This window comes from Trachurus japonicus, chromosome 6, assembly GCF_045865225.1.
Source record: "Trachurus japonicus isolate A0001 chromosome 6, Traja_1.0".
Lineage (NCBI taxonomy): Eukaryota > Metazoa > Chordata > Actinopteri > Carangiformes > Carangidae > Trachurus > Trachurus japonicus.
This window is the reverse complement of record NC_140912.1, coordinates 29,790,782-29,816,768: the sequence shown is the minus strand read 5'-3', so window position 1 is coordinate 29,816,768 and position 25,987 is coordinate 29,790,782. Positions and strand designations below refer to the sequence as shown.

General features: G+C 44.5%; 2 protein-coding genes across 2 annotated transcripts; both read right to left on the bottom strand.

Annotated features, from left to right (window-relative positions):
- Positions 1–6: 6 nt before the first annotated feature.
- Positions 7–7,717, bottom strand: syt8 (synaptotagmin VIII). Its single transcript, XM_085780170.1, has 9 exons — positions 7,637–7,717; positions 4,969–5,136; positions 3,485–3,657; positions 3,270–3,365; positions 2,000–2,167; positions 1,597–1,764; positions 1,322–1,439; positions 543–676; positions 7–309 (listed from the first exon to the last, which is right to left on the bottom strand). Exons 2-9 carry the CDS (start codon positions 5,114–5,116, stop codon positions 73–75), a joined length of 1,242 nt encoding a protein of 413 aa, XP_085636296.1. The 5' UTR covers positions 5,117–5,136; positions 7,637–7,717; the 3' UTR covers positions 7–72.
- Positions 7,718–15,071: 7,354 nt separating this feature from the next.
- dld (deltaD) lies at positions 15,072–25,324 on the bottom strand. The gene is made up of 14 exons (XM_085780193.1): positions 25,223–25,324; positions 23,541–23,616; positions 22,637–22,716; positions 22,440–22,508; positions 22,111–22,180; positions 20,830–20,930; positions 20,576–20,719; positions 20,094–20,195; positions 19,811–20,001; positions 19,532–19,702; positions 18,665–18,854; positions 17,627–17,764; positions 17,431–17,520; positions 15,072–15,928 (listed from the first exon to the last, which is right to left on the bottom strand). Exons 1-14 carry the CDS (start codon positions 25,259–25,261, stop codon positions 15,863–15,865), a joined length of 1,527 nt encoding a protein of 508 aa, XP_085636319.1. The 5' UTR covers positions 25,262–25,324; the 3' UTR covers positions 15,072–15,862.
- Positions 25,325–25,987: the final 663 nt, after the last annotated feature.

Genomic DNA, 25,987 nt, shown 5'->3' with positions numbered 1-25,987 from the left:
ATTGATCCACATGTCGGACCGGATTCAGGCCAAAGAACCGGGCTGATCCTGGGCCAGAGGACAACGTGTCCGTCAGAAGGGCATCTTGCTGTGGAGGGGGATCTTCTTCTTCAGGGCCAGGGTGGAGTTGACCTGCTGGGCCGTCAGCAGGTTGTGCCACTGGGCCACGGGTCGCCGCGGGTTGGACAACATGTCGGCCCAGTGCCTCAGCTGGTTCCCCGTGGCGTCGCAGCCCAGGAAGATCTTCCCCATGGCGTCGTTTCGCGTCATGGCGTCGTGGTCCCACACTGAGATCACCAGGTTAACCCTCTGAGGACAAGAAGAACAATCACAGCAGATTTAAAAAGATTTCAGTCCAGAAATAAGTGCTGATATGGGAGATTTATAATACCTAAACACTAAAAATGTAAATAAAAAACCCTACTAACTACATCAGTTAATTTTTACCCTGTAAAACATCCCACTTCCATTGCCATTATTAACAATTTTTAATTCTCTTTAGACCAATGCTAATAGCATATCGTGTATCTGTTTATTTTCACCTGGATTTGTTCAAACGTCACGTCAAAGGTGAAGGACTCGTTGTAATACGGGTTCAATGTCTTCTTCTTAATGGACGTCTTCCTTTTCTTCCACTTCCTCTTATCCAGGGCCAACTGCACCTTCACATAAGGATCTACAAACAACAACATGGAGCAAAATCGTTACAAACATACCGTAAATTATAAAGATAAAACATATTTATAATTTATTACATGTTTATAATGATTTTGAAGCTATGCATGTGAAATTCCTGCATAAAAAATGAATTTCTGTAGAAATTATGCAAAAAATTGAAGATTAGGAAGATGCAATATAAAAACATAAAACATCTAAAGATAAAACACCAATATTTTTTTAAATGATTATCAGAATCTTACATGGATAAAGAATGAACAATTCATTGGACTTAAATTGATTTCAGACCCGAATCTGGTGTTTAAAATCTATACTGCATTTGAAAAAAATACATGTAACAAGAAGAGAAAGGTGGTTAAAAATAAAAAAATCTAAGGATCCCCCAATAAAAAAAATGTATGCAAATAAAAAATTAAAACTTGAGTATTCTCTGGTGGTGTACATTAAAAATTACATGCAATTGTTTTGAATGGCAAAAAATAAAAACTGCAAAAACATGCCTTTTTTTAAATTGCTTAAAACTAAAAAAATGTAACCTAAGGATCCCCCAATGTCAATTAATAAAAAAAAATGCATGCAAATAAAAAATTAAAATTTGAGCATCCTCTGGTGTCCATTAGAAATTACATGCAAAATTTTAAACCTGAGGATCCTCCCATGTCCATGCTCTTCAGGTTTTTGGCCTCCAGGATCACCACCGTCAGTTTTCCGGCCGTGGGAACATAACGGAGGGAGAAGCAGATCTCTCCCAGCTCCTCCTCCTGCGGACAAAATATTTAGTTGACATTTCATTGGCAATAAAGCAAAAAAACTCCTGCCTTTGCACCAACACATTCATACAATGTATTCACTCTCAACTACTGGACTGATATGAAACTTGGCTCCTGGTTTTCGGGGGAAGAAGAACTGATCGTCTACCTCGAACTTGACGGGCTCGGCGAGGTCCTGCCACTCCTCGATGACGTGGTTCCAGTCCACGTTGCAGAGCTGCACCCTCAGTTCGCCGATGATGTTGTGTTTGGAGAATCTGTTGAAGTCGAACACCTTCATCACCGCCGTCGACTTCAGGAGCGAGGACTTGGTTATCTGAGGAAAGAGCCTTCAAGGTTAGATGCATGAGATGATTCAACATAACGAAAGGTTACTTTTGGGAAAACAAGAAACCAGAAAGACAAGACAGAGTGAACGGAGACAGACGAGTTGTTTTTGTGCCATAAAAATGCACAAATCACAGAAGCGCATAGGAAACGTTCATTATACCAATTCTATTATTGGACATATCTCTCTGACTGTGAAGGTCTGACTCTATCTGCTACTCTACCTGGAAGTTGAACTGTTCGTTGAAGACGGGGTTCAGCGTACGTCTGAACACTTTGGTCTCGCAGGTTTTGGATTTGTCGGGGCAGATGTAGACTTTGACGTACGGGTCCGAGCCTCCTCCCAGATCCATGGCCTTGAGGTTGTCGGCCTGTTTGACCCCAACTATGAGCTGCAGAGACACAACACAACACAACATGAACCTTTTAGAGTCTGTTTTCCCAAACTTAAAACATGTCTGCAACTAGACCAACCCAAATCTTATCCATGTATACATGCACTGTAAAAAATGAAATAAAATACAAATATTAAGGAACACAACTTTGTACCACATCCATGACCCCTGGACAAAATTTAGACATCAGTTACTCCCAAAATATTTGTGATACATATAGGGCTGGGTCTTGACTAAACATGAAAATCACTTTTGACATGGGTTTCAACATTTTTAACCCCTTCCTGGCCCAGTTGTTTTTGCTGCAAAAACACCAAATTTCTATGGGGGCTCTATGGGCTTTAGGGCTGGTCTCATTTACAGAGTGATAAAAAAGAGATATCCCAAATCTCCTCAGTGAACACTTCTGACTCTAATATGTCAACAAAATAAAACAAGAATTTTGAAAGTAGCTCTATCCATTGTTCAGATTTAGGTTCTGGAAATTAGCGCATATTTCATTAGATATTGCCTCATTTACATATTTAAACATAAAATTTGACAAAACATGTAATACAAAAAATATTTCTCTTAATGTGAGTAATAAACTTGGGAAGTTTCATGGTGATATCTGTTAGTTAAATTTTTTTACTTTAAAATACATTTAAAAAAAAACCCATAGGCGGAGGTGGACATTTTTGTCCACTAAGGGTCATGGGTGTTGTAAAAATGCATAACGGGTCCAAAAAATGGACTTTCATTCTGAAATTCGGGACATCCAGAGTTTACCCAAAGATAAACCTCCTTGCCAAGAACCAGGCCCCAGTGACCTTTTATTTGACCGTGGGGAGTTGGGAAAGTGTGAGAGGTGGACAAAAATGACCAGGGGTCATAGTCTACAAAAGCCTGTAAATGTGAACCGTGATTTCTACATCATGAACTCTTTCTCTCTCAGAGAAGTAGCAGTAGCATTTCATCGTAACAACATTTACTGATGAGATAATCATCATATTTCTATAAAGCTGGAGAACTGAGTGTAGACAGATTTCTACACAAAGTATACAAAAACTCCAGATGTGGTCCTCCTGTCACATCTGGGGGGTTGTAAAGGCTGAATCACCTCAGACAGGGCAGCATTGTACTCCAGAGAGTAGAGCAGCCTTCCTCGCTGCTTCTTGGTCGCACCGTAGTCCACATCTGCAACATCTGGCTGGACCTGTTGCAGTACAGGAAACACATCAGGTTAGATGAATTACAAACTGCTGTTTATGACCAAGTAACTGTGCACATTTCATTGGAGTTGGTACCAAGAGACTCAGATTGACACTGACTCACCAGAGCTGTGGTGGTTTTCCCGTTGACGCCCTGCAGGTTGATGTTTTCATCCTTCTTCTGCTGCCGCTTCTTCTTCTTCCCTTTGCAGCAGCACTTGATGCAGATGCACAGACAGCAGAGCAGGATCAGCAGAGCCCCGCACGCAAAGATGGCATATATCGCCCATCGAGGCACTGCAGGAGATGAGGTTAGTTAAAGTTAGTTAAAAAGACACAACAAAGACACTGCTGCACTGAAGGCGAGGTTCACAGTTTCTCCTTGTGTGCACAGAAACAGGTTTGACTTGCTCTGATCATTAAAGCCCCAGTGTGTAACTTATTTGGCTTTTTATTAGCAACAATCAAATATGTCTTTCATAAATCCGTATTTCACCGAAGTCGAATCACACCCGCATACAAATGAAAGCTTTCTCGTACCTTAGAATGAGTTGTTACAAGTCGTTACAAATACACAAGTGGGCGACGCACCGAACTGAGGTGGCCATGTTGCATCGCCATTTTTTACGTTCATTGACAGCGTGACCGTAGGTAACCACGGAAACTCAGCGGAGCTGTGGGCTCGGCCTGTTAAAACTGTCACCACTGTGTAGTGTGAGGAAGGACGGAGGCACTGATGTTGCATTCAGGTGCAGTCAGGCAGACAGCCGTCGACAAACCAACCGAATGTCATTTTACTCCACCAGAGAAAGACGGTAAAACGTGGGTCAGGTAAACAATACGACATCACCATGACAACATATTGTCACGCCTGTATTGTTTCGCCTCGTGCTGGCGGACCACTTGTTTACATAGACGCTTGTTTATCCTGTTAGGCTATATGTAGCGTCTGTTGTCTGTCTGACGTCTGCCCGATTTCACGTGAATGCAACATCAAGAATACGTTCCGATCATAGACTGTAAAAAGAATGGACGTAGCACCCGTGACGTCACCCATTGGTTTTCGGGAGTCGTTTTTGTGACTCAAATATGGCGGCCTGAACAGCGCCATGTTGGATTGGCCGGCCGAGAACCCGCCCACTGGCCTCGAAGCAGCTGTCCACGGAGCTGCTCGGACCTGTCACTCAACATTTCCGCACCCTAATTGGCCAGAGTTTTAACCTAATAACAGTAAAACGGTAGAGTTAAAAAAAAATTCACCCCTCTCAGAGTGTGTGCGGGGGTAGAAACTATCGATTGAGACCAAAAAAACGTGCTGACACCAGGCTTTGATCGTGTTTATTGAGGATGTAAAGTCGGCGATTTTAACGTGGGGGTCTATGGAGAATGCTGCTTTCCAGAGGAAGCCAATTGCCATTGCAGTTTTTTGAACGCAGAAGTGAGCTTCACTTCTCAGGCCGACAACTGCCCCCTTGGTTCCGATATGCAACCGCACCGCTAGATGGGGGGAATTCCTACACATTATACCTTTAAAAGATCACGTCCTGATTGGTTTTATCGGAGGTGGCAGCAGAGCAGCTGGATGGAGGTGGAGGTTTGGGGACTTACGGGGGATCTTATTCAGCAGGTCTTCGAAGAAGTTGGCAGCAGCAGATGCAGCGGCAGCAGCTGGGTCGTCGGTGGTGTTAGTAGGGGAGTAGGTGGTGGGGATGGGGTTAGCTGTTGAGTGTGGTGTTGGTTGAGGGGCGGGAGACATGATGGGGAGGATGAGGAGCTCTGGAAACAAGAGAAGGGTCAAGTGGTCATTGGAGGTGTCATTGGTGTTATTGATCAACATGCAGAGTTAACTCGCCAAGATGGAGCAGAAAAGGTGGAGAAGAAGAAGTCAACAACACCGGACTGTGATACTTCATCATAGTCAGTGAATAGATAGAACAGGAAACAGCGCGAGAGAGGAACCACATGGTCACCAGGACTTTACTCAAAGTGTTCAATCGTCATCGGAGGCAACTGAACTTCCTTTTGGCTCTTGAAGAAGTTTCAATTCTGATCTGAAAGCCCTCTTCAGTTCTAAAAAAAACTTGATAGCAAGGGGACACAACGACTTTTTGATGAGTCATACCGTACCTTGCCCCACCTGACCCTTACAACTCACATGAGGGGTAGTTTAACAACCGCCAGGACCACAATGGGTTGATACCAGACCAGAAAGCCATTGTCTCCAACTGCTGTCCAGTTTTTTAGAACCTATAAGGCTTTCAGAGAAAATAAGTCTGGTTGCCTTCAATTTTTGGCACTTAACAAGAGTCATGGTCATGTTGTGATAGTCCAAAGTGAACAGCAGTGTTAGTTCTACATGTGAGGCTAAATTGAATAATGAGTCATCACCTGGTTTTTTACGTATCCAGTCCCCCTTAAATTGCTTTGAATCAATTCTTAAAACTTATTGGAAACATATATATATTTTTTTTTATTCAAACATAGAGCTTGTTCTGACACTTTTTCATACGGCAACTTTCTCTCATGAGAGTAAGCGCAAGGTTTTGACTGGTCCGGATGTTCATTGTATTAATATGTAATGATTGACATGATGTAATGACGTCCACCCAACTCTAGAGTTTTCAAGACCCTAAAAGTGAGACTTTTGGAAACGCCGGCAGTGGTTTCCTGAAGAACAGTGTCACTGCCCTAGCTGCTGAACTGGGGATTGGAGGTTTCCTAACAACAGTGACGTAAATAATCAAACAAACATCATGACCATTAAAATGTTACAGACGTGACTGAGTGAAATTCCACCCATACGTCTCCACCAAGAACAAACAGCAGCAACACATTAACCCACAGCCTGATCCACACTCTGATAACAACACTGTTCAATTAACAGGGCTGGGAGCAAATACGCACATAAGTGTCTGCATGTTGACAATAGACAATGATCTTGACCACATAAGAGCTCACACAAAGCCGCATCACAGTGTAGTTACAGGAAACCAGTCCAAATGCTGCTGCAGAGCGTCATATAGCTGATTCCTTCAGACTGGGCTGAAGCCCCGCCCCCTGGTTCTGGGTTACTGCTCAAGACCATAAAACCAAGTCAAGTATGATTGATCAGATATTTACTAAACTCTCCACCAAAGTCAAAGTTGTGTGATAGATTAAAGCTCCATACAATGAAGGTAGTTGTTTATGTTAAAGCTGAGTCTTAAAACCAGCCGTCAGGACCTCCTGTCACTTTGTGATGTCACACCAGGACCCATCCAACACCTGCAGGATTTGGTTTCTCTCAGGGTTTTAAAGGAATAGTTCACCAAAAAATGAAATTCATTCACCCTCATGCTGATGAATACTCCGGAGTAGTTTTTTGTTCCTCAAAGTGCATCTGGAGACCCGGGAGGCCGGTTCGTAGTCCAACGAAAACATTTTATGAGAGTAACAGCTAGGGTACAACAAAAAAACGTCCATAAAACTACACAAAAACCATTTAATATTCCTCCACACTGCTCGTCCACTGCAATCCAAGTGTCCTGAAGGGAGATAGTCCAGAGTTTACCCGAAACAACATCATTGAGGCAAGTCTGGTCACGTCCGCGTGCATGGTGTGAATGCGAGCTCGCACCCCAGGCAAATAGAGGACTGTTAAGGCTGTAAAAATGTCCTAAATGACGTAGTTTCCAGTAAACTCTGGACTATATCCCTTCAGGACACTTAGATTGCAGTGGACGAGGAGTATGGAGGACTATTAAATGGTTTTTGTGTAGTTTTATGGACGTTTTTGTGTCGGGCCCTATTACTCTCATATAAGAGTCACAAATGACTGAATTTCATTTTTTGGTGAACTATTCCTTTAACTTGAAATCTGCTCTTTTTTTAATGGATCACCCAGAAACCAGAAGAGAGGCTCAAAGCCACCTCTCTTCTTATTAGCTGACACTGACTTGTTGTTACAGTACTAGAGCTCCAGAGACAATTAAATTTCCCCTGACAGACTGTTCATGATTACAAAACATTTATTTCAATAAAAAGTTATAAAGGGGCAGAGGGCATTTTCTAAGTTGGAAAACAAGGTTAGCGTACTTCAATATAAGATACAAACCTGGCTCGTATTAGTCAAAGGGGACAGAATTCAAATATATTGGTAGTCAATACAGTCAGCTAATTTATAGCATGAAGCAAGCTCAGATCCTCCAGAAAATATAAAATTCCTATAGATTTAATAGCTATTGAGATAAAAAAGGTGGTTGGGGATTCAAGCTGTGACAGAAATGTTTTTACTCACTGATGACGAGTTTTAAAGAAAGGTCGACATCCCAGCTCCTTCGCTTGAGACAAAAGAGTTTCTGTCCCGAGCCACTCAGAAAGCAACAACGGACGAGAAAGGAAGTGATGTCAGAGAGAGAGAGGGAGAGAAAACTTTTCCTAAAAACAACCTAGAACTGATCAAAGAGAGGAAACAACTCCGCCCTCCGTCTACACCCAGCTCTGTTTTCACTATAATCAGCAGGGAAACACATCACCATCATCACCCTCTCCGCCATCAGTGGAGGCCTCTCTCCAAACATCTATTTGTCTACTCAAACAACCAAAGTGGCCTGGCTGTCACAGAAACAAACCCACTTCCTGCTTCACTCCACTCGCCTGCAGCAAGAAAACAAGAGTCACACAATCTTAACTTAAAGACACAAATGTAAACAAAGCAAAGCCACAGATGAAATTAAGACAAGAGGACGAGCAATAGATCCATCCAGGTTAAGAACTTCTCAGCGACCAGGAGCAGCAACCGAACCCAAGAACCTAATGCAGCCGTTGTGTAACATAGTGGTTACCTAACTGAAGTTCCTTGACTGCAACTTTGTAGGGGAGGAGTTCTTTGCATCTTCGAACTCGTAATAACATTTTTATTTGTTTAACAGGTGTTTGAAGCCTTCACCAGCTCTGGTAGTTTGAGGCCTTGGAGGTTGAATAGTTGTATTGGTTTAGTACCAATTCATAACAAATGTTACCAATGCATTTTAAGAGACAATATAAAAACTTCCTTTAAAGAAGCACAAAGTAACTCTGGGTTAAATATTTAAGGGGGGGGGGGTTACAATTTCTGCCATATAAGGATTTTTTTGAGGCAAAAAAGTGAGTATGTGTCTCAATGTGGGTTAGAGTGCAAAATCATTAACTTTGATAGAAGGCCCCTCCTTGAACCGCCACCTTACCGTGGTGGAGGGGTTTGAGCACCCGAATGATCCTAGGAGCTATGTTGTCCGGGGCTTAATGCCCCTGGTAGGGTCTCCCAAGGCAAACAGGTCCTAGGTGACGGGTCAGACAAAGAGCGGTTCAAAGCCCCTTATGAAGAAGAAAACAGCAAGGAAGTGTACGTCGCCCGGACTGGCGTTACCGGGGCCCCACCCTGGAGCCAGGCCTGGGGTCGGGGCTCGCAGGCGAGCGTCTGGTGGCCGGGTCTTGGCCCACGGGACCCGGCCGGGCGCAGCCCGAACGAGCGACGTGGGCCCGCCCTCCCGTAGGCCCACCACCCGCGGGAGGGTTCATAAGGGGCAGGTGCCGTGTGTTTTGGGTGGCAGCCGTGGGCGGGGGGGGCCCCGGCGACCCAATCCCCGGACGACGACTCTGGCTTTAGGGACATGGAATGTCACCTCGCTGGGGGGGAAAGAGCCTGAGCTCGTGCGGGAGGCTGAGAGGTATCGACTAGAGATAGTCGGGCTCACCTCCACGCACAGCCTGGGCTCTGGAACCCAACTCCTTGAGAGAGGTTGGACTCTCTTCCACTCTGGAGTTGCCCATGGTGAGAGGCGGCGAGCTGGTGTGGGCTTGCTCATAGCTCCCCAGCTCAGCCGCCATGTGTTGGAGTTCTCCCCACTTAACGAGAGGGTCGCTTCCCTGCGCCTTCGGGTCGGGGATAGGTCTCTCACTGTCGTTTCGGCCTACGGGCCGAACGGCAGTGCAGAGTACCCGGCCTTCCTGGAGGCCCTGGGAGGGGTGCTGGAAAGTGCCCCAACTGGGGACTCCATCGTTCTGTTGGGGGACTTCAACGCTCACGTGGGCAGCGACAGTGTTACCTGGAGAGGTGTGATTGGGAGGAACGGCCTCCCCGATCTGAACCCGAGTGGTGCTTTGTTATTGGACTTCTGTGCTAGCCACAGTCTGTCCATAACGAACACCATGTTCGAGCATAAGGGTGTCCATCAGTGCACGTGGCACCAGGACACCCTAGGGCGGAGGTCAATGATCGACTTTGTAGTCGTGTCATCTGACCTCCGGCCGTATGTCTTGGACACTCGGGTGAAGAGAGGGGCTGAGCTGTCAACTGATCACCACCTGGTGGTGAGTTGGATCCGCTGGCAGGGGAGGAAGCTGGTCAGACCTGGAAGACCCAAGCGTATCGTGAGGGTCTGCTGGGAACGTCTGGCAGAATCCCCTGTCAGGGAGGTCTTCAACTCCCACCTCCGGGAGAGCTTTGACCGGATTCCGAGGGAGGCTGGAGACATTGAGTCCGAATGGACCATGTTCTCCACTTCCATTGTTGACGCGGCCGTCCGGAGCTGCGGCCGTAAGGTCTCCGGCGCCTGTCGCGGCGGCAATCCCCGAACCCGGTGGTGGACACCGGAAGTAAGGGATGCCGTCAAGCTGAAGAAGGAGTCCTATCGGGCCTGGCTAGCTCGGGGACCCCCGAGGCAGCTGACGGGTACCGGCAGGCCAAGCGGACGGCAGCCCGGGCGGTCACGGAAGCAAAAACTCGGGTCTGGGAAAAGTTCGGGGAGGCCATGGAGGAGGACTACCGGTCGGCCTCGAGGAAATTCTGGCAAACCATCCGGCGCCTCAGGAGGGGGAAGCAGTGCTCCGCCAACACTGTTTACAGTGGAGGAGGGGAGCTGTTGACCTCGACTGGGGATATCGTCGGGCGGTGGAAGGAATACTTCGAGGATCTCCTCAATCCCACTGACACGCCTTCCGTCGAGGAAGCAGAGGCTGAGGATTCAGAGGTTGATTCATTCATCACCCAAGCTGAAGTCACTGAGGTAGTCCGGAAGCTCCTCAGTGGCAAGGCACCGGGGGTGGATGAGATCCGCCCTGAGTACCTCAAGTCTCTGGATGTTGCGGGGCTGTCGTGGCTGACACGCCTCTGCAGCATCGCGTGGCAGTCGGGGACAGTGCCTCTGGACTGGCAGACCGGGGTGGTGGTCCCTCTCTTCAAAAAGGGGGACCGGAGGGTGTGTTCCAACTACCGGGGGATCACACTCCTCAGCCTCCCGGGGAAAGTCTATTCCAGGGTGCTGGAGAGGAGAATTCGGCCGAGAGTCGAACCTCGGATTCAGGAGGAACAATGCGGTTTTCGCCCTGGCCGTGGAACGCTGGACCAGCTCTACACCCTCCGCAGGGTGCTCGAGGGCGCATGGGAGTTTGCCCAACCAGTCCACATGTGTTTTGTGGACTTGGAGAAGGCTTTCGACCGTGTCCCACGTGGCATCCTGTGGGAGGTGCTCCGAGAGTATGGGGTCGGAGGCCCTCTGCTGAGGGCTGTACGGTCCCTGTATGACCGGAGCAGGAGCTTGGTTCGCATTGCCGGCAGTAAGTCAGACCTGTTCCCGGTGCGTGTTGGACTCCGGCAGGGCTGCCCTTTGTCACCGGTTCTGTTCATTATTTTTATGGACAGAATTTCTAGGCGCAGCCAAGTGCCGGAGGGGGTACGGTTCGGGAGCCACTTGATTTCATCTCTGCTTTTTGCAGATGATGTGGTCTTGTTGGCTCCCTCGAGCCAGGACCTTCAGCATGCACTGGGGCGATTTGCAGCCGAGTGTGAAGCAGCTGGGATGAGAATCAGCACCTCTAAGTCCGAGGCCATGGTTCTCGACCGGAAAAAGGTGGCTTGCACCCTCCAGGTCGGGGGAGAGTTCCTGCCTCAGGTGGAGGAGTTTAAGTATCTTGGGGTCTTGTTCACGAGTGAGGGGAGAACGGAGCGCGAGATCGACAGGCGGATCGGTGCGGCGGCCGCAGTAATGCGGTCATTGTATCGGTCCGTCGTGGTGAAGAAGGAGCTGAGCCGAAAGGCAAAGCTCTCGATTTACCGGTCGATCTACGTTCCCACCCTCACCTATGGTCATGAACTCTGGGTCATGACCGAAAGAACTGGATCCCGGATACAAGCGGCCGAAATGAGTTTCCTCCGCAGGGTGGCGGGGCGCTCCCTTAGAGATAGGGTGAGGAGCTCTGTCACCCGGGAGGAGCTCGGAGTAGAGCCGCTGCTCCTCCACATCGAGAGGAGCCAGCTGAGGTGGCTCGGGCACCTGTATAGGATGCCCCCTGGACGCCTCCCTCGTGAGGTGTTCCGGGCATGTCCCACCGGGAGGAGGCCCCGAGGAAGACCCAGGACACGCTGGAGTGACTACGTCACTCGGCTGGCCTGGGAACGCCTTGGGGTCCCCCCGGAAGAGCTGGAGGAAGTGTCCGGGGAGAGGGAAGTCTGGGGATCCCTGCTCCGACTGCTGCCCCCGCGACCCGGACTCGGATAAGCGGCGGACAATGGATGAATGGATGGATGGAGAAGGAAAAGGCTAATTTACCTCTTTATTTTGGTATTCCCATAATAGTATCAGTATTACTAAAAGGTATTGCACTCATGAATTGTATTTTGTTGTTCATTATTCTGACAGGACTAATGTGGTTAACAATCAGTTTATCATATCACCACTTGCAATCGTGTAGCTATTTCTTACCAGACAGATGGCAGTTGGTGATTCGGCTAAGAAAAAAGTTATCAGCCTAATGAACATGGCAGCACAACACGTCTAAAATAAAAACATGTATATGAACCTGTGAATAGGGTATTATCCAATGCACAAACCTGTGTACAGTTTACGAATACGATACAAATACAATTACTTTATTAGTCCCAGAAGGGAAATTAATTTCAAAATATTTAACACAATTTTATAGTCGTGTCCCTGCTCCATCTCTCCATCAGTTTTGGGGTCCTTGGCCTGAAACACGTTTAAGACTCCTGATTCAGGAGGTTATATTGGTTGGAATTGGTTTTTGGGGGGTTATAACTAATAATTAATTTACGCCCATGGGCAGCCATGGCTATTGATTCATGTTTACTAATCTGTCGTCTTCGACATCAGCTACATTTCCTGTTTGTGTTTAAGTTTGTGCGTGTGAGTCTAAATGTGGCTACTTCTTTATAAAACTGGCCCAGGATTAAAGATCCTTCAATTGCATTAAAAGGAAAACAGGTCCGAGAGTCTTCAGGCTCATTAGCATCACAAGCTAACAGGCTAGCAAATACAAGTGTTTACTATGTTGGTTTACAGGACTCTCAAGCTAACGTTGGTATATCGCTCAACTTGCTGCTGCATCAGGTTTAAAGGTTTTTAAAGTTCATCATCAGGCTGAAAACATGTTTGTTTTAGTGACGTCCACAAACAGCTACGAGCTGTTTACACTTAACCTGAAGACTGATGGAGAAGAAACAGAAGAAAAGTGTGAGGAGAAGTAGTTTAGTGTTATGAGTCAGTGTGTTCAATCAATCAATTAATCAGTCATTCAATCACTCAGGTATATTGACAATGTGACAGGTTATGGAAAAGAAAAATGAAATGAAAGGTGAGGAGAAGGAAAGGTGGACGCATAGAGAAATAAACATAAATGGGAAAAGCTTTGAAGAAAGAAAGAAAGAAAGGAAGAAAGAAAGAAAGAAAGAAAGAAAGAAAGAAAGAAAGAAAGAAAGAAAGAAAGAAAGAAAGAAAGAGCTAGGGACTAAATAAAGTGAGGGATAAGGAAAGAAAGAAGAGAAAGGGAGGGAGTGAAAGAGTCATGTAATGCAACATGTAACAGGTGATAGAAGAGAATAATTAACAAGAAAGAAAAACAACAGAAGAGAAACATTAATAAGGACGGGGGGTGGGGGGCTGAATGAAGCAAGGGATAAAACAAGGAAAGAAAGAAGAGGAAGAGAAAAATAAAGGAGTGGAAGATAAGAGGGGAGGAAAGGAAGCCGAGAGAAAGAATGGAAAGAGGAGGAAGAGAAAGAAAGAAAAACAAGTAGGAAAAGTGACAAAAGGAAACGGGTGGAAGGTAAGAAGGACAAATTAAAGCAAACAAAAAGCAAGAATGGAAAAGGGGAGGAAGAAAGATAGAGTGAAATAAAAGAATGGACAATAGAGCAGAAGAAAGAGAATAGATTAAAAGAGAAGGGTGGATATGAATAGGATAGGAAAGGAAGAAGAGCAAATTAAAGGATGGAAGAAAAGGAAAGAAAGAAAGAAAGACAAACAGTGAGAGTGTTTTTTCTGGGATTAAACAGAGAAAGTCCAGAGAGAGTCAGACTGTAACACATGACAGACATGTGTTGTAGCTACGTGTAACATGTGAGTGTGTGAGAGGAAGAAAAGATGATGACAGTGATGTGATCGTACCTGAGAGGAAAAGATGTCACTTCCTGTTTTTGTCCTTTAATCTCATTTCTTCTCCTTTTGTTCGGCGGCTGTCGGACGTTTCTGTTCAACTCTGAGCTGCTCAGCTTCAGTCGGCCATCTTCAGTCTTCAGCTGTGTGAATGTGTGTGTGTGTGTGTTCAGCAGGTGTGGTGGCTGCTACTGCTGCTGCAGGTTGTTGTACGACACACACAACACACACACACACACACACACAGTGTTCAAACAGAGGTGGAGTCTGTGCTGCTAAAACACACATTATTTAAATACAGTAGGAGTCACTGAACAACACCTAAAACCAGACACTGTTCACTGACTCCTGTCAATAAAGTTTCTACAATCAGATCAACTTTTCTACTTTAAACTATAATCTTCTAATTTATTGATTCTACCATTTGACCTGTGTATTGTATAATGATGTTCCTTGACCATTAGGCTACATCAACATTAAATCTAACGACCCTCCAGCGCCACCTGCAGGTTGATATTCATCATTCCAATCATATCGTCATTTGTAATTTTTTTATTTTACAGTCCAGATATTCCGGTTCCCCCGAGGATGAATATTACTATTTATTTCCATACAACAAATAAAAGTAAAGGAAAAATAAAATGGAAGGAACAATTATAGAAAATACTTGTGTACATGTCATTTTTAAATTTACCATTTCTGTGTATTTTTGTCTTGTCTCGGTCCATCCGTATCTGTAACTTAATTTAGTCTTAAAAAACACTTTGGTTTTACTCTCATCTGTTTTTATTTATTATTTATTTTTATCTTTTTTTTTTATTGTGACACACTGAATGTTTCTCTATAATATGAACAGTTGGTGTCAGTGACAAATAGGAACTGAATGAATGTGAATTTCTCTACACTTCCTATTGTTGATCACAAATAGACACAAACTAAATCTAAAATCTACTACACAACATATCCAACTGTGTCCTCCATGACAGTGTTTATAAGCAACATATTTTCTCCTATATATTTGTCGTTAATTTATTAATGTTTATTTGAAACGTATATTTTTCTACATATTTTATCACGTTACTCTGAGCTTTTTCAAGTTTCTCTTTAACTCTATTGCTCTCCTGGCCGCTTGAGGGCACGTTTCACTACATGTATTTACTTAACTGTCTATGACACCTGTTAAATCACAGGTGTCAATAAAACTATTATACGGTCTAAAATATGAATTATTATCAGGTAAATCAGTGAGTTTGAGCAGTGAACACAGCTCCACCATCACAACAACTAAAACAAAAGTGCGAGTGAAGGTAAAGTTTAAACACTTTTAGTTTTTATTTAATGTTTTAATCTGCATTTATTGGTTTATATGGTGAGATAAGCAACAATAGGCCAGAGCCGATCACAGTGGAGCGACCAGAGCAGGAAACAGTTTCCAACAGCAGCAGCGTCGACAGCATCGAACTCACACTGACTTTAAAGGTTGTTTTTTTTCTCTTATCTTATTTTAGTCCATCTGTTTCCCACTTTTTTCACTGATTCAATAAAATAAACCATTGATCTTCGTGATCATCCTCTTGCAGCACGCTTCAGCGTTTTATTTTGAAGGGCTGCTTTTACGTTTAAGAAAGTCGAAAGGTGTGGATCGTTGAGCAGTGTCAGTTTCCCGCTCTGATCCCCCGTCAGGTTTGTCGTGTTTCTTTTGTTTTACACTGTAAAAAATAAAAACAGAAAAAACAAAAACTCCTCCTCTTCCTCCTCTCTTCCTTTAACAGTAGCCAAAAAAATAATAATATGTCGCCGTCTACGTTCTGTAAGTAAGTGCATCACATGTTCGTCTGGGATCTTTGAACTATGCGTCAGCGGAAAAACAAAAAGACTGATCTGAAGTCAGTGTTTATTTAAGCGCCCAAACCCCCTTCATCCATTTATTTATTTATTTATTTATCTTTTTTACTGAGAACATTTAAATAACATAGGAACTAGATGTGGTACAGTGCTGATGTACACAGAGGGGGAGGTGACGCACGACTTCCTGTTTCTCCTCCTCTTCCTCTTCTGTTATGTACAACGAAGGTGCGACAGCGGCTGGCGGATCAGAAGTTGATGGCTTTGCCGAAGGAGGCGGCGAGGTTCGCTTCTCTGAAGGCCTCCGACACCGTCTGAGGAGGAGGAAGAGGAGAGGAGGAGGAGAGGAGGCGGGATAGGAGAAGCGAATGAGAAGGAAGAGGAGGAGTGAGAGGGAGCAGGAGGAGAGAGAAGGAAGAGGAAGGTGGGGTGGAGGAGGAGAGAGAAGGAGGAGGGGGTGGGGGAAGCAAAGGATGAGGAAAAGAAGGGTGAGAGAGGAGGAGGGGGAGGAGGAGGAGAGAAAAGAAGGGGGAGAGAGGAGAAGAGGAGGAGAGAGAAGGAGAGAGAGGGGAAGCGAAGTAAGAGGAAGAGGAGTGAGAGGGAGCAGGAGGTGAGGAGAAGAAGGAGGAGGAGGAAGAGGAGGGGGTGGAGGAGGAAAGTTAGAGGAAGTAGTCAAGGAGGTGGAGGAGGAGAGAAGAGGAGCAGGAAAAGGAAGAGGAGAGAGGAGGGAGAGGAAAGAGTGGGAGGAGGGGGTGGGGGAGGGAAAGCAAAGGAGGAGGAAAAGAAGGGGAGAGTGGAGGAGAGAGAAGAAGGAGGAGGGGAGAATGAGGAGAATGAGGGAGAGGAGGAGGTGGAGTAGGGGGATTGGAGGAGGAAAGTAAGAGGAAACAGAAGTGGAGGAGGAAGAAAAGGAGGAGAGAAGAGGAGCAGGAAAAGGAAGAGGAGGAAGAGGAGATGAGAAAAGAGGAGGAGAAGGGGAAACAAGGAAGAAGAAGAAGAGCGGAAGAAAGAACGAGCAAGAGGATGAGGAGAGAGAAGGAAGTGGAGGAGAGAAAAGGAGAAAAGAGGAGGAGGAGGAAGAAGACGAAGAGAGAGAAGGAGGAGCAGCATAGTTGTCCAGGGGAAGAGGAGGAGAAAAGAGAAGGAAGAGGGGAGAGAGGGAGAGGAAGAGGAGGAGGAGGGAGAGGAGGAAGAGGAGGAGGAGGAAGAGGAGAAAAGTAAGAGGAAGTAGCCAAGGAGATAAAGCAGGAAAAAGAGGAGGAGAGGAGGGGTAGAAGATGAGGAATAGGAGGAGGTGGGAGAGGAAGAGGAGGAGAGAGTAGGAAGAGGAGGAAGAACACATGGTAGAGAAAGAAGGAGGAGGAAGAGGAGGAGAAGGGGAAAGGAGGAAGAGGAAGAAAAAGAGGGGAAGAAAGAACAAGGAGGAAGAGGATGAGGAGAGAGAAGGAAGTGCAGGAGAGAAAAGGAGAAAAGAGGAGGAAGAAGAAGAAAAAGAAGAGAAGGAGGAGCAGCATAGTTGTCCATCATTAGACACTTAGAATGATCCCTTATTATAATTATAATATAACTATGTTGAAAACAAACGTGTGGAGAATCCGTGATCCGACAGCTGTGAGTTATCGGTGTGAATGTGTGTGGTGCGTTCAAGTCCACGACGAGGCCGTGGGGCGTCACAGCGCTTCAGATCTCACATCAAGATTATTCATTGTTTCATAACTCATAAGTGCAAATGCGTGTGTGTGCGTATCCTGCAGATATGATTGTGTGTCGTATACTGATAAGTGTGTGTGTGTGTGTTATATCGTGCATTACGTACGGGGTGGGCGTGGCAGACTCTGGCGACGTCCTCACAGGAAGCTCCGTACTCCATGGCCAAAGCAGCTTCATTGATCATCTCTCCTGCTCCCTGCACACGCACGCACACACAAAGAAAGAGAGAAAAACCCAGGTTTCAGTTCATCAGGTCTGAGGTCGACGGCTCGTCTTCTCGCTCCGATTGTTTCTGCTCTTACAGATCCGAGGATGTGCGCTCCCATCATCCTGTCCGTCTCCTTGTGGCTCAGGATCTTCACCAGGCCGTCGGTGTCGGCGTTGGTCTTGGCTCGACTGTTGGCGGCGAAGGGGAACTTTCCGACTTTGTACGGGACGCCCTGAGGAGAGAGGGATGAGACGGAGGATTTGTTTTTGTTAATTTTTTAGGCTCAATGTGAAGAAACGCTGCCATCATGTGGCCAAAGATGTGAAACACACCCACAAACAATAAGCATCCTGATTAAAAAGCTGGTTCAGTTATTTAAAGGGATAGTTCAACATTTTGGCAAATTGGCCCATTGCCATAATCCCTATAGTCATAGCAGTAGCTTTGTTACCTTTAATTGTCGGTGCAAGCTATTTTTAGAACGGCGGAGCAGAGCCGCGAGCTGCTCAGAGCTACGCTACAGAGGCTCATAGGATTTCTTGGTTTCCCTCATCAAACTCATCAAATACACAATCCAACAACTCCAAAACGCTCTGGTGGACAAGTTGTGACCTGCACATTCACCACGCTATGAGATAATAACACAACGTTACCAGACAGAGTTGTTTTAGAAGTAAATGCAGAGACTGCTTGCTGAAAAACTGCCCCTGAAGGCAACGCGCATCAGCCGTTTTGCATGAATTTACCTCTAAAACAACTCTGTCTAGTAACGTTCTGTTATTATCTCATAGCGTGGTGAATGTGCAGGTCACAACTCGTCCACCAGAGTGTTTTGGAGTTGCTGAATTGTGTATTTGATGAGTTTGATGAGGGAAACCAAGAAATCCCATGAGCCTCCGTAGCGTAGCTCTGAGCAGCTCGCCGCTCTGCTCCGCTGTTCTAAAAATAGCTTGCACCGACAATTAAAGGTAACGAACCTACTGCTAAGACTAGAGGGATTATGGCAATGGGCCAATTTGCCAAAATGTTGAACTATCCCTTTAAATCATCAGGAAAGGAGCTTCAGTTCTTCCTGTATTTTCTCCTTCAGCAAAGGAAAACACTGGACCTAAACTCCTCCTCCTCCTCTCACCTCCTCCTTCAGCTGCTCCTCTGTCTTGCCCACCCAGGCCACCTCAGGGTGTGTGTAGATGACAGAGGGAACACAGTTGTAGTCGATGTGCACGGCGCCTCCGGCCATCCCCTCCACACAGATGATGCCCTCGTCCTCGGCCTTGTGGGCCAACATCGGCCCAGCAACCACGTCACCGATGGCATATATACTGAGAGTGGAGGAAAAAAAGAAAAACAGTGTTGAGAAATAAATCCTTCGGGCAGACCTTTCCTGCATGTCATTCCCCCTCTCTCTGCCTCCCCCTTTCCTGTCTATCTCACTATGTGCTGTCAAATAAAGGCAAAAAGGCCAAAAAATATACTTAAAAAAAAAACAAAACTATACATATCTACATACAGTATAAAGGTAGATGTTTGTGTTAAAGCTCCATACAGTATAAAGGTAGATGTTTGTATTAAAGCTCCATACAGTATAAAGGTAGATGTTTGTGTTAAAGCTCCGTACAGTATAAAGGTAGATGTCCATGTGTAGTGTGATTATAAAGCAGCTCTAGGTTCTATATTAATACTGTGAAATATCAAAGCCTCAGTCCACAGAGAAATGCACACAGCCTGTATTCAGAAACTGAGCCTTAAAACCAGCCGTCAGGACTTCCTGTCACTTTGTGATGTCACAACTAAGCCCCGCCCCCTCACCACCTGGACACACCATCCATCCAACGACTTGCAGGATTTGGTTTCTCTGAGTGTTTTATTCTGAAATCTGCTCTGTTATTTTTTTCTGGATCACTCACAAAACAGTCAGCCAATCAGAAGAGAGGCTCAGAGCTTCCTCCTCTCTTCTGATTGGCTGACACCGACCTCCAGAGAGAAGCTGTGTTGTTACCTGGGAACTTTGGTCTGGAAGCGGTTGTTGACGGGGATACGTCCCCTGTTGTCCAGCTCGATACCGACCGAGTCCAGGCCGAGGTTCTGGGTGAAAGGTCGTCTGCCGATGCAAACCAGCAGCACGTCGCACGTCAGCGTCTCGTTCTTCCCTCCGGCCGCCGCCTCGACTCTGCAACAACAATCAATCAAACAACGTCAACAAACACCACACTCAGTCAGTCAGTCCTGTAACCACTTTTTTGAGTCGACATCTCCAGAGCGTCGGCGTTTCACTCACGCCACGTCGATCTTGCCGTCGGGCCTCTTGGTGGCTCCCATGACTTTGGTGCCGAGCTTGAACTTGAGTCCCTGCTTCTGGAGGATGCGCTGGAAGTTCTTGGAGATCTCCATGTCGATGCCCATGCCGCCCACGTGGCCCAGGAACTCCACGGCTGTGACCTTGGAGCCCAGACGCTGCCACACTGACCCCTGGAGGACGGGAGGTGAAACACTGGTCAGATTTTAAAACATAGTATATGAATTTTAATTGGTGAAAAAAAAGGGTTCAAGGAGATTCCGACCAGCTCCACTCCAATGACTCCAGCTCCGATCACAATCAGCTCATCTGGCACTTTCTTCAGGGACAGCGCTCCTGTCGATGACACAACGCTCTCCTCGTCGATCTAAGAGAACACAGGAACAAAAAAACAGTAAGTAATGACTTACAGGAGAATTAAAATGAGCCTCTTTGGTGAATAAAGGAATGAAGTTTGGCGCTGATCTCATCACATTTCTTCAGGGATTTACAACACTTATGAACAGCTCCTTTGTTATTCCACAGATTATGAAACAAATATTTGTAAAAAGGAAATAAATCCCAATCTTAAAGGGATAGTTAAATAGCAAATTGGTTGCCATAAAAAATAGCTTGCACCGACAAATAAAGGTAACAAACCTACTGCTAAAACTATAGGGGTTATGGCAATGGGCCAATTTGCCAAAATGTTGAACTATCCCTTTAATCTGCCTGTGGCGGTCTGTGACGGTGCAGACTGAGCCGTACCTGGATCCCGGGGAAGGGCGTGACCTCGGAGCCGGTGGCAATGAGGATGTTCTTGGTGTTGATGACCTGCTCGCCTCCGTCTGCTGTTGTGGCCGTCACCTGGTTCTTACCCGTCACCCTGCCGAACCCGCTGACGTGGGTCACCTGAGGAAGTTTAATAATAAAAAAAAAAGAGGGAGTGAGACAAGGATGGTTATGTCATGATTTGGACTTTGAAAGAGAGAAGAGAGGGAAAGAAAAGAAAGAAGTCTGACTTTGTTCTGTTTGAATAGATGTGCGATTCCTCCGGTCAGAGCTTTGACCGCTCCGCTCTTCTGAGCCATCATCTTCTCCAGGTTCAACGACACGCCTGAAACTGAAACACACAAACACACACACTTAAACCTAGATTGCTATCAGCCAGTGTTTCCTCTACATTCATTTAGGAGTGGCGGCCCGCTATTCCTAAATCCTAGCCGCCGCTCCTTCAAATTTCTCTCTTCTTTTTTTCTTTTATTGTCGCAAATACTACACCACGGCCGCATGTCTCCACCTTCACAGCAGAGTCCTGCATTGGGTCGGATACTGTCGAGTAAGGTGAACTACAGATAACTATCTTGCTCAGTATCTACTCTTTGCACCTCGTCTGAACCTCGATGACAGACCACAGCGTGTTTTAAAGGCCCCATGGCATGAAACATTTTTATGAATGCAGTTTAGGTTTCAGTTACTTGCCTGTGATTGGCCCGACCACATGCCACTCAAAAACAGTCAGCCAATCAGAGGAGAGGTTCTCATTCTCTCTTCTGATTGGCTAAATGACCTGTGCCTGCTAGAGCTCCAGAAAGAGGCAACAGAAAGGGGCAGGATAAACGATATTAAGCAGATCACAGGTACTCAAAACCAATGATACATCTTGTTAGGGATATCAGCAGGTAAATAAACCCAGAGAAAAGTGCACAGCATGGGGCCTTTAACTCAGGTGACAGAATAACAGTCTCAGTAGGCTACAGATCAGTGGTCGCTGTTGCCGGTGTGTTTTTAAAATTGACGGGTTTGATTCTCGTGTCGGACGTCGCGCTCGAGTGCTAGTGGAAAAGCAAAAGAAACGACGACGACACAGCAGAACGATCCTGTGTAGGAGCTCAGCTGTCCATGGTTAGGCCTATTTAACCAAAGTCTCTTGAAGTAGGCTAGGCTATCAAACAAAGACAACTATGGACTGTGGAAGTTTGAATACGGTGGTTAAACACAGAAGTTATCATGACGTGAACCATATGTTGCGGTAAAAAAAAAAAAAGGAAGAAAAAAAGATGTTGATTCAGTGGAAATGGACTCCGCCACTCCTTAAAAAAATCCTAGAGGAAACACTGTCACCTATTATTTTGATCATATTAACTGTTTACCATCATTTTAAAGCAGAAGATTAGGGTTAGCATTTTTCTCTAAGAACTTTTTCACAAAAAAGTGACGTTTAGCCACTCTAGCATCTCATTGACCCCAGCGAGCTTCTCTATTCTCTAAAATGTCCCTTTAGTGTAGGTGGAGCCTCTTACCTTCAATGCCTCTGCTTTCAAAGTCCTTGCCATGAGCCAGGTGGTACAGGTAGGAATTGTTCAGCAGAGCCTGAAAACACAAAATATCCATCAATAATCAACCGTAGGAATTCTGTTTATAAACTATACATTCAAAATGTTGCTCTACAAGAGGTGATGCTCAGTGTATTGGAAGTACTCCTCCACTTCTCTGCAGTTTCTGAGCATCCTGTTGGTGTGCACAAACATCATCACTCTGTCATAAGTATATAAGAATAAAATCTGCATTTTTATATCTGTAATGATAATATGGGATGCACAGAGTCACTGAAATAACGTATGTTCTTTACCTTTGAAGGGATGCAGCCGACATTGAGACAGGTTCCACCAAGCGTGATATTTTTCTCAACACACACTGTCTGTAGGAGGAAATGCATCGTCAGCATTAATGTTTGAACACTTTTCTGACCTGGGATCAGTAGACGAGACGTGTTTACATAATGAAACAGTAAATTATCGAATCAGATAGAGATAAGCGAGTCGTCACCTTGAAGCCGAGCTGAGCGGCTTTGATGGCAGCGACGTAGCCGCCCGGGCCGGAGCCCACCACTGTGACGTCAGCATCGACTACGGAGAAACAACACGGCAACTTTTAACACACAATTAATCACAAAGAGAGCAAAGAGATAAGACAGCGAGGGGGGGATACAGGAAATTAACTCTCCACAATAAAAGTCTGACTTTGCTGTCAAAATCAGGTTAGTCTTATTGTGACACAGCCACAGGAAGTACACCAGCAGTCACTAGGAGTAGTTGGTACAGTAGTAGAGCTATGTTAATTTAGATATTTTATACTTTAAAGATGCTGCTCCGACTAAACTCTGGATGGAAGTTTATTTATCTTTAGAATTTTTTTTAAAACACTGGACAATAAACATTTAATTAAAAGGATAAGTAGCAATTTTAATGATAGTAATCACCTCAAATCAAGAAATCATAACGCAATAGTAAAATAAAACAAGATAACTTTTATCCATTTATCCTCATGAATCCAATTTGAGTATTTTTTTCTGTGTTGATTTGTATTTTCTTATAATATTTGCTTGTAATATATTTATTCACTGTGAAGATGGTTTTATACAAAACATTAATTTGCCTTACTGTTGCAAAAAAAAAGGAGGCTTGGTTCGCTCTCTCCTAATTTCCTGTCACTTCTGCTGCTGATTATCAATTAAGCGAATAAAATACTCCAAAATAATTAAAAACAAAAGGCAATATGAAAAATGAAAACTTTGTGTGACCTTTCCTGCTAAAGAACAAACCTCTCATTACAAGTCAGTCCAGTATCTTCAGTTTAAGGGGCAACAACAACTATCAAACTTGTGGCTAAAGTTCATCAGCGAACGTCTCATTAATGCAGAAACAGGTGATAAGTTTTACAGTCGTCTTACTTGCTGCTTTGTCAGCGTAGGTTCGGACCGACACAGCTGTCGCTCCGTGCAGTTTGCAGGGGAGGTGGTGGCTCCGCTGTGACACAAACAGGACGACACAAGTGAGGAAAAAACAGGAAACAATCCATAAAAAAATAAAAGACAGTGACAGAACAAGATTTTACAGCATTGAAAATCAAACAAATGGTTAGAAGTAGTCGAGTCGAGGTAATCAAACCGGTTTCCCTTTAAAATAAAGGGATTGTTGTTCCTTCTTACTATCTCTTTGAAAACAAGTGTCTATTTAAAGTACCGGTATTTCACATGTGGGCTCTTGGCTCCACATTAACGTGATTGTTTTGTTTTTTGTTCTGCATTTCCTTCACTAAAACTTCCTCCTCCTACAAAACTACAGTGAAAAGAAAAGAAAATAGCCTAGATGTTGGGAAGATGTTCAGTGACTGACAACATACCTAAAAGGACACATTAATTACTTATTATTAAAAATAAAGGGAAACCCCAAGTTAAAAAAAAACATAATTTGGCAAAAACAAGCAGCTTTTTCATGTTTCCTTGGCTTTAAACACGATTAATACTGGAGTACACATGACACTATGAAGAAACACTGTAATAACATTTCAACAAAGTCTAAGGAGTTGATCATTTCAAAAACAAATAAAATATGTATTTTTCCCTTAGCAAAACATCCAGCTGCAAAAAAAATGTTTATTTTTGTATTTATTAGGATCCCCATTAGCCATTATTTCATTATAAGAGCAATGGTTATTCTTCCTGGGGTCCCACATATACAAAAAACACACTACAATTATCGAGATAATGAAAGAAATAGTTAAACAGTTTAAAGCTTTGCAAATACACAACACAATACTTAAGCGTATGGAAAAAACTAAGCAAAACATGTGAGCTGTCAGTGTCAGGTAGGAACTGAACCGACAACTGTTTAGCCTTGCTGGATGATAGCAGTTAGCAGGTAAACATATTTAAGTACATAGAAACATGATGTAGAAAGGTTGATACTGAACGTAGAGTTAAATGTGGAGGGATAATTAGACAGGAGGAAGGTGTTGACGTCGTCCCAAAAAGTGGCTGAGCCTCTGACATAACTTTAAATCAAGTGTTGGGTAACCAGGGCTAACTAGCTTAGCTTAGCCTGCTAACATCCCTGTTGGGAGAGAAAAATAACAACAAACACTTACTTAAACTTTAATGTTAATAAAAACATTTTAATCTAGCACAGAATTGTGACTTATTTCAATACGTAGACGATTTGTTTACATTACGAACATAGCTAACGCTCGCTCTCTCTTTAAAGGATCTTCCAAAATAAAAGTCGGTATTTTGTTAAAACATGGGACTTGTGTTAATTTTACTCACGCCGACCTAAAGATGAAAACATATGAAGTTGGACGTCACATCCATAAGATATTGAGTAATATATTTAGTTCACAATAACCGCGACAAGTCTGGGTTGACTGTTTTCCTGGTGCAGTCTGGTGCTGCGTCCTCTCCGGACCGGACGGAGCTGTTAGCTGAGCCGCTAACCGGGGCCCGAGCGGCGGCGTCTGGGACGAAAACCACCGGGAACCAGGGGCTCCGGCAGCGGATGAAACCAGTCTGAACCGGACCGGGACCGGGACAACGCGGACAGGTGTGTGGGTTTATATAAAAAAGTGGGTGCTTACCGTGGCCAGAGAGCGGTATAACTGTGTCCAGCTCTGCATGTTGTCTGTGTCCCCTCTCAGGATCAGTCACCTACAGCAGGCCGAGTAGCCAAGGACTCCTGTCACTGCGCATGCGCAGTACCACACCACAAAAACACGCCTGTACGTCGCCTCTCAATGACGTAGGCAGCTGGGAAAGGTGCAAAAATTAAAAATATGTTTTGTTTGGCTACACTGAATATGATAAAAAAATAAATTCTCAGTTTTATATGATTAATTTGTTAATTATTTTATCCAAATTTTATATACATAAGGCTAAATTTTCTGGTAAGAAGCCAAACTTCTTGGAACTGTCTGCATATGTTGGTCAATATATCTCCTCCCTCTGTGATTGTGAGAATAAAAAAGCTGTTAAAACGTATGATCTTTGTAAGCTTTACAAAATATTTATTTAAGTTTATGTTTTTTTCTGTCTTACTGTCATCCCCTGGCGTATTTATGATTGTTTGGTTGTGTATTAATGTTGTATACACTTATTTCATCTGACTGTATTCAGTCCTGTGTATACTCTCAGTCCTGTGTATACTCTCAATAAAGTTGTTAAAAAAAAAAAAAATTAAAATTTAACCTAAAAAAAAAAAGCAACAATAATGATTTTATCCTATTTTTGAATTATTTTGTGTTTACATGATCTATTTTGTTATTTTTTCATTTGTTTCATTTCATTAATTTATTGTTTGACTTTTCATTGTTTGTTTATGCTTGTTACATTGATATTTTATCAGA

Excerpts from the sequence above, each read along its gene's own strand:
- syt8 (XM_085780170.1), bottom strand. The coding sequence starts at position 5,116 with ATGTCTCCCGCCCCTCAACCAACACCACACTCAACAGCTAACCCCATC. Across the intron at positions 1,440-1,596 it reads CCGAGCCCGTCAAGTTCGAG|GAGGAGGAGCTGGGAGAGAT; the intron begins GTAGACGATCAG and ends TTTTGTCCGCAG. Across the intron at positions 310-542 it reads TGACGTTTGAACAAATCCAG|AGGGTTAACCTGGTGATCTC; the intron begins GTGAAAATAAAC and ends TCTTGTCCTCAG.
- dld (XM_085780193.1), bottom strand. The coding sequence starts at position 25,261 with ATGCAGAGCTGGACACAGTTATACCGCTCTCTGGCCACG. Across the intron at positions 22,509-22,636 it reads CCGCTCAGCTCGGCTTCAAG|ACAGTGTGTGTTGAGAAAAA; the intron begins GTGACGACTCGC and ends TTCCTCCTACAG. Across the intron at positions 20,196-20,575 it reads CGCCCTTCCCCGGGATCCAG|ATCGACGAGGAGAGCGTTGT; the intron begins GTACGGCTCAGT and ends GTGTTCTCTTAG.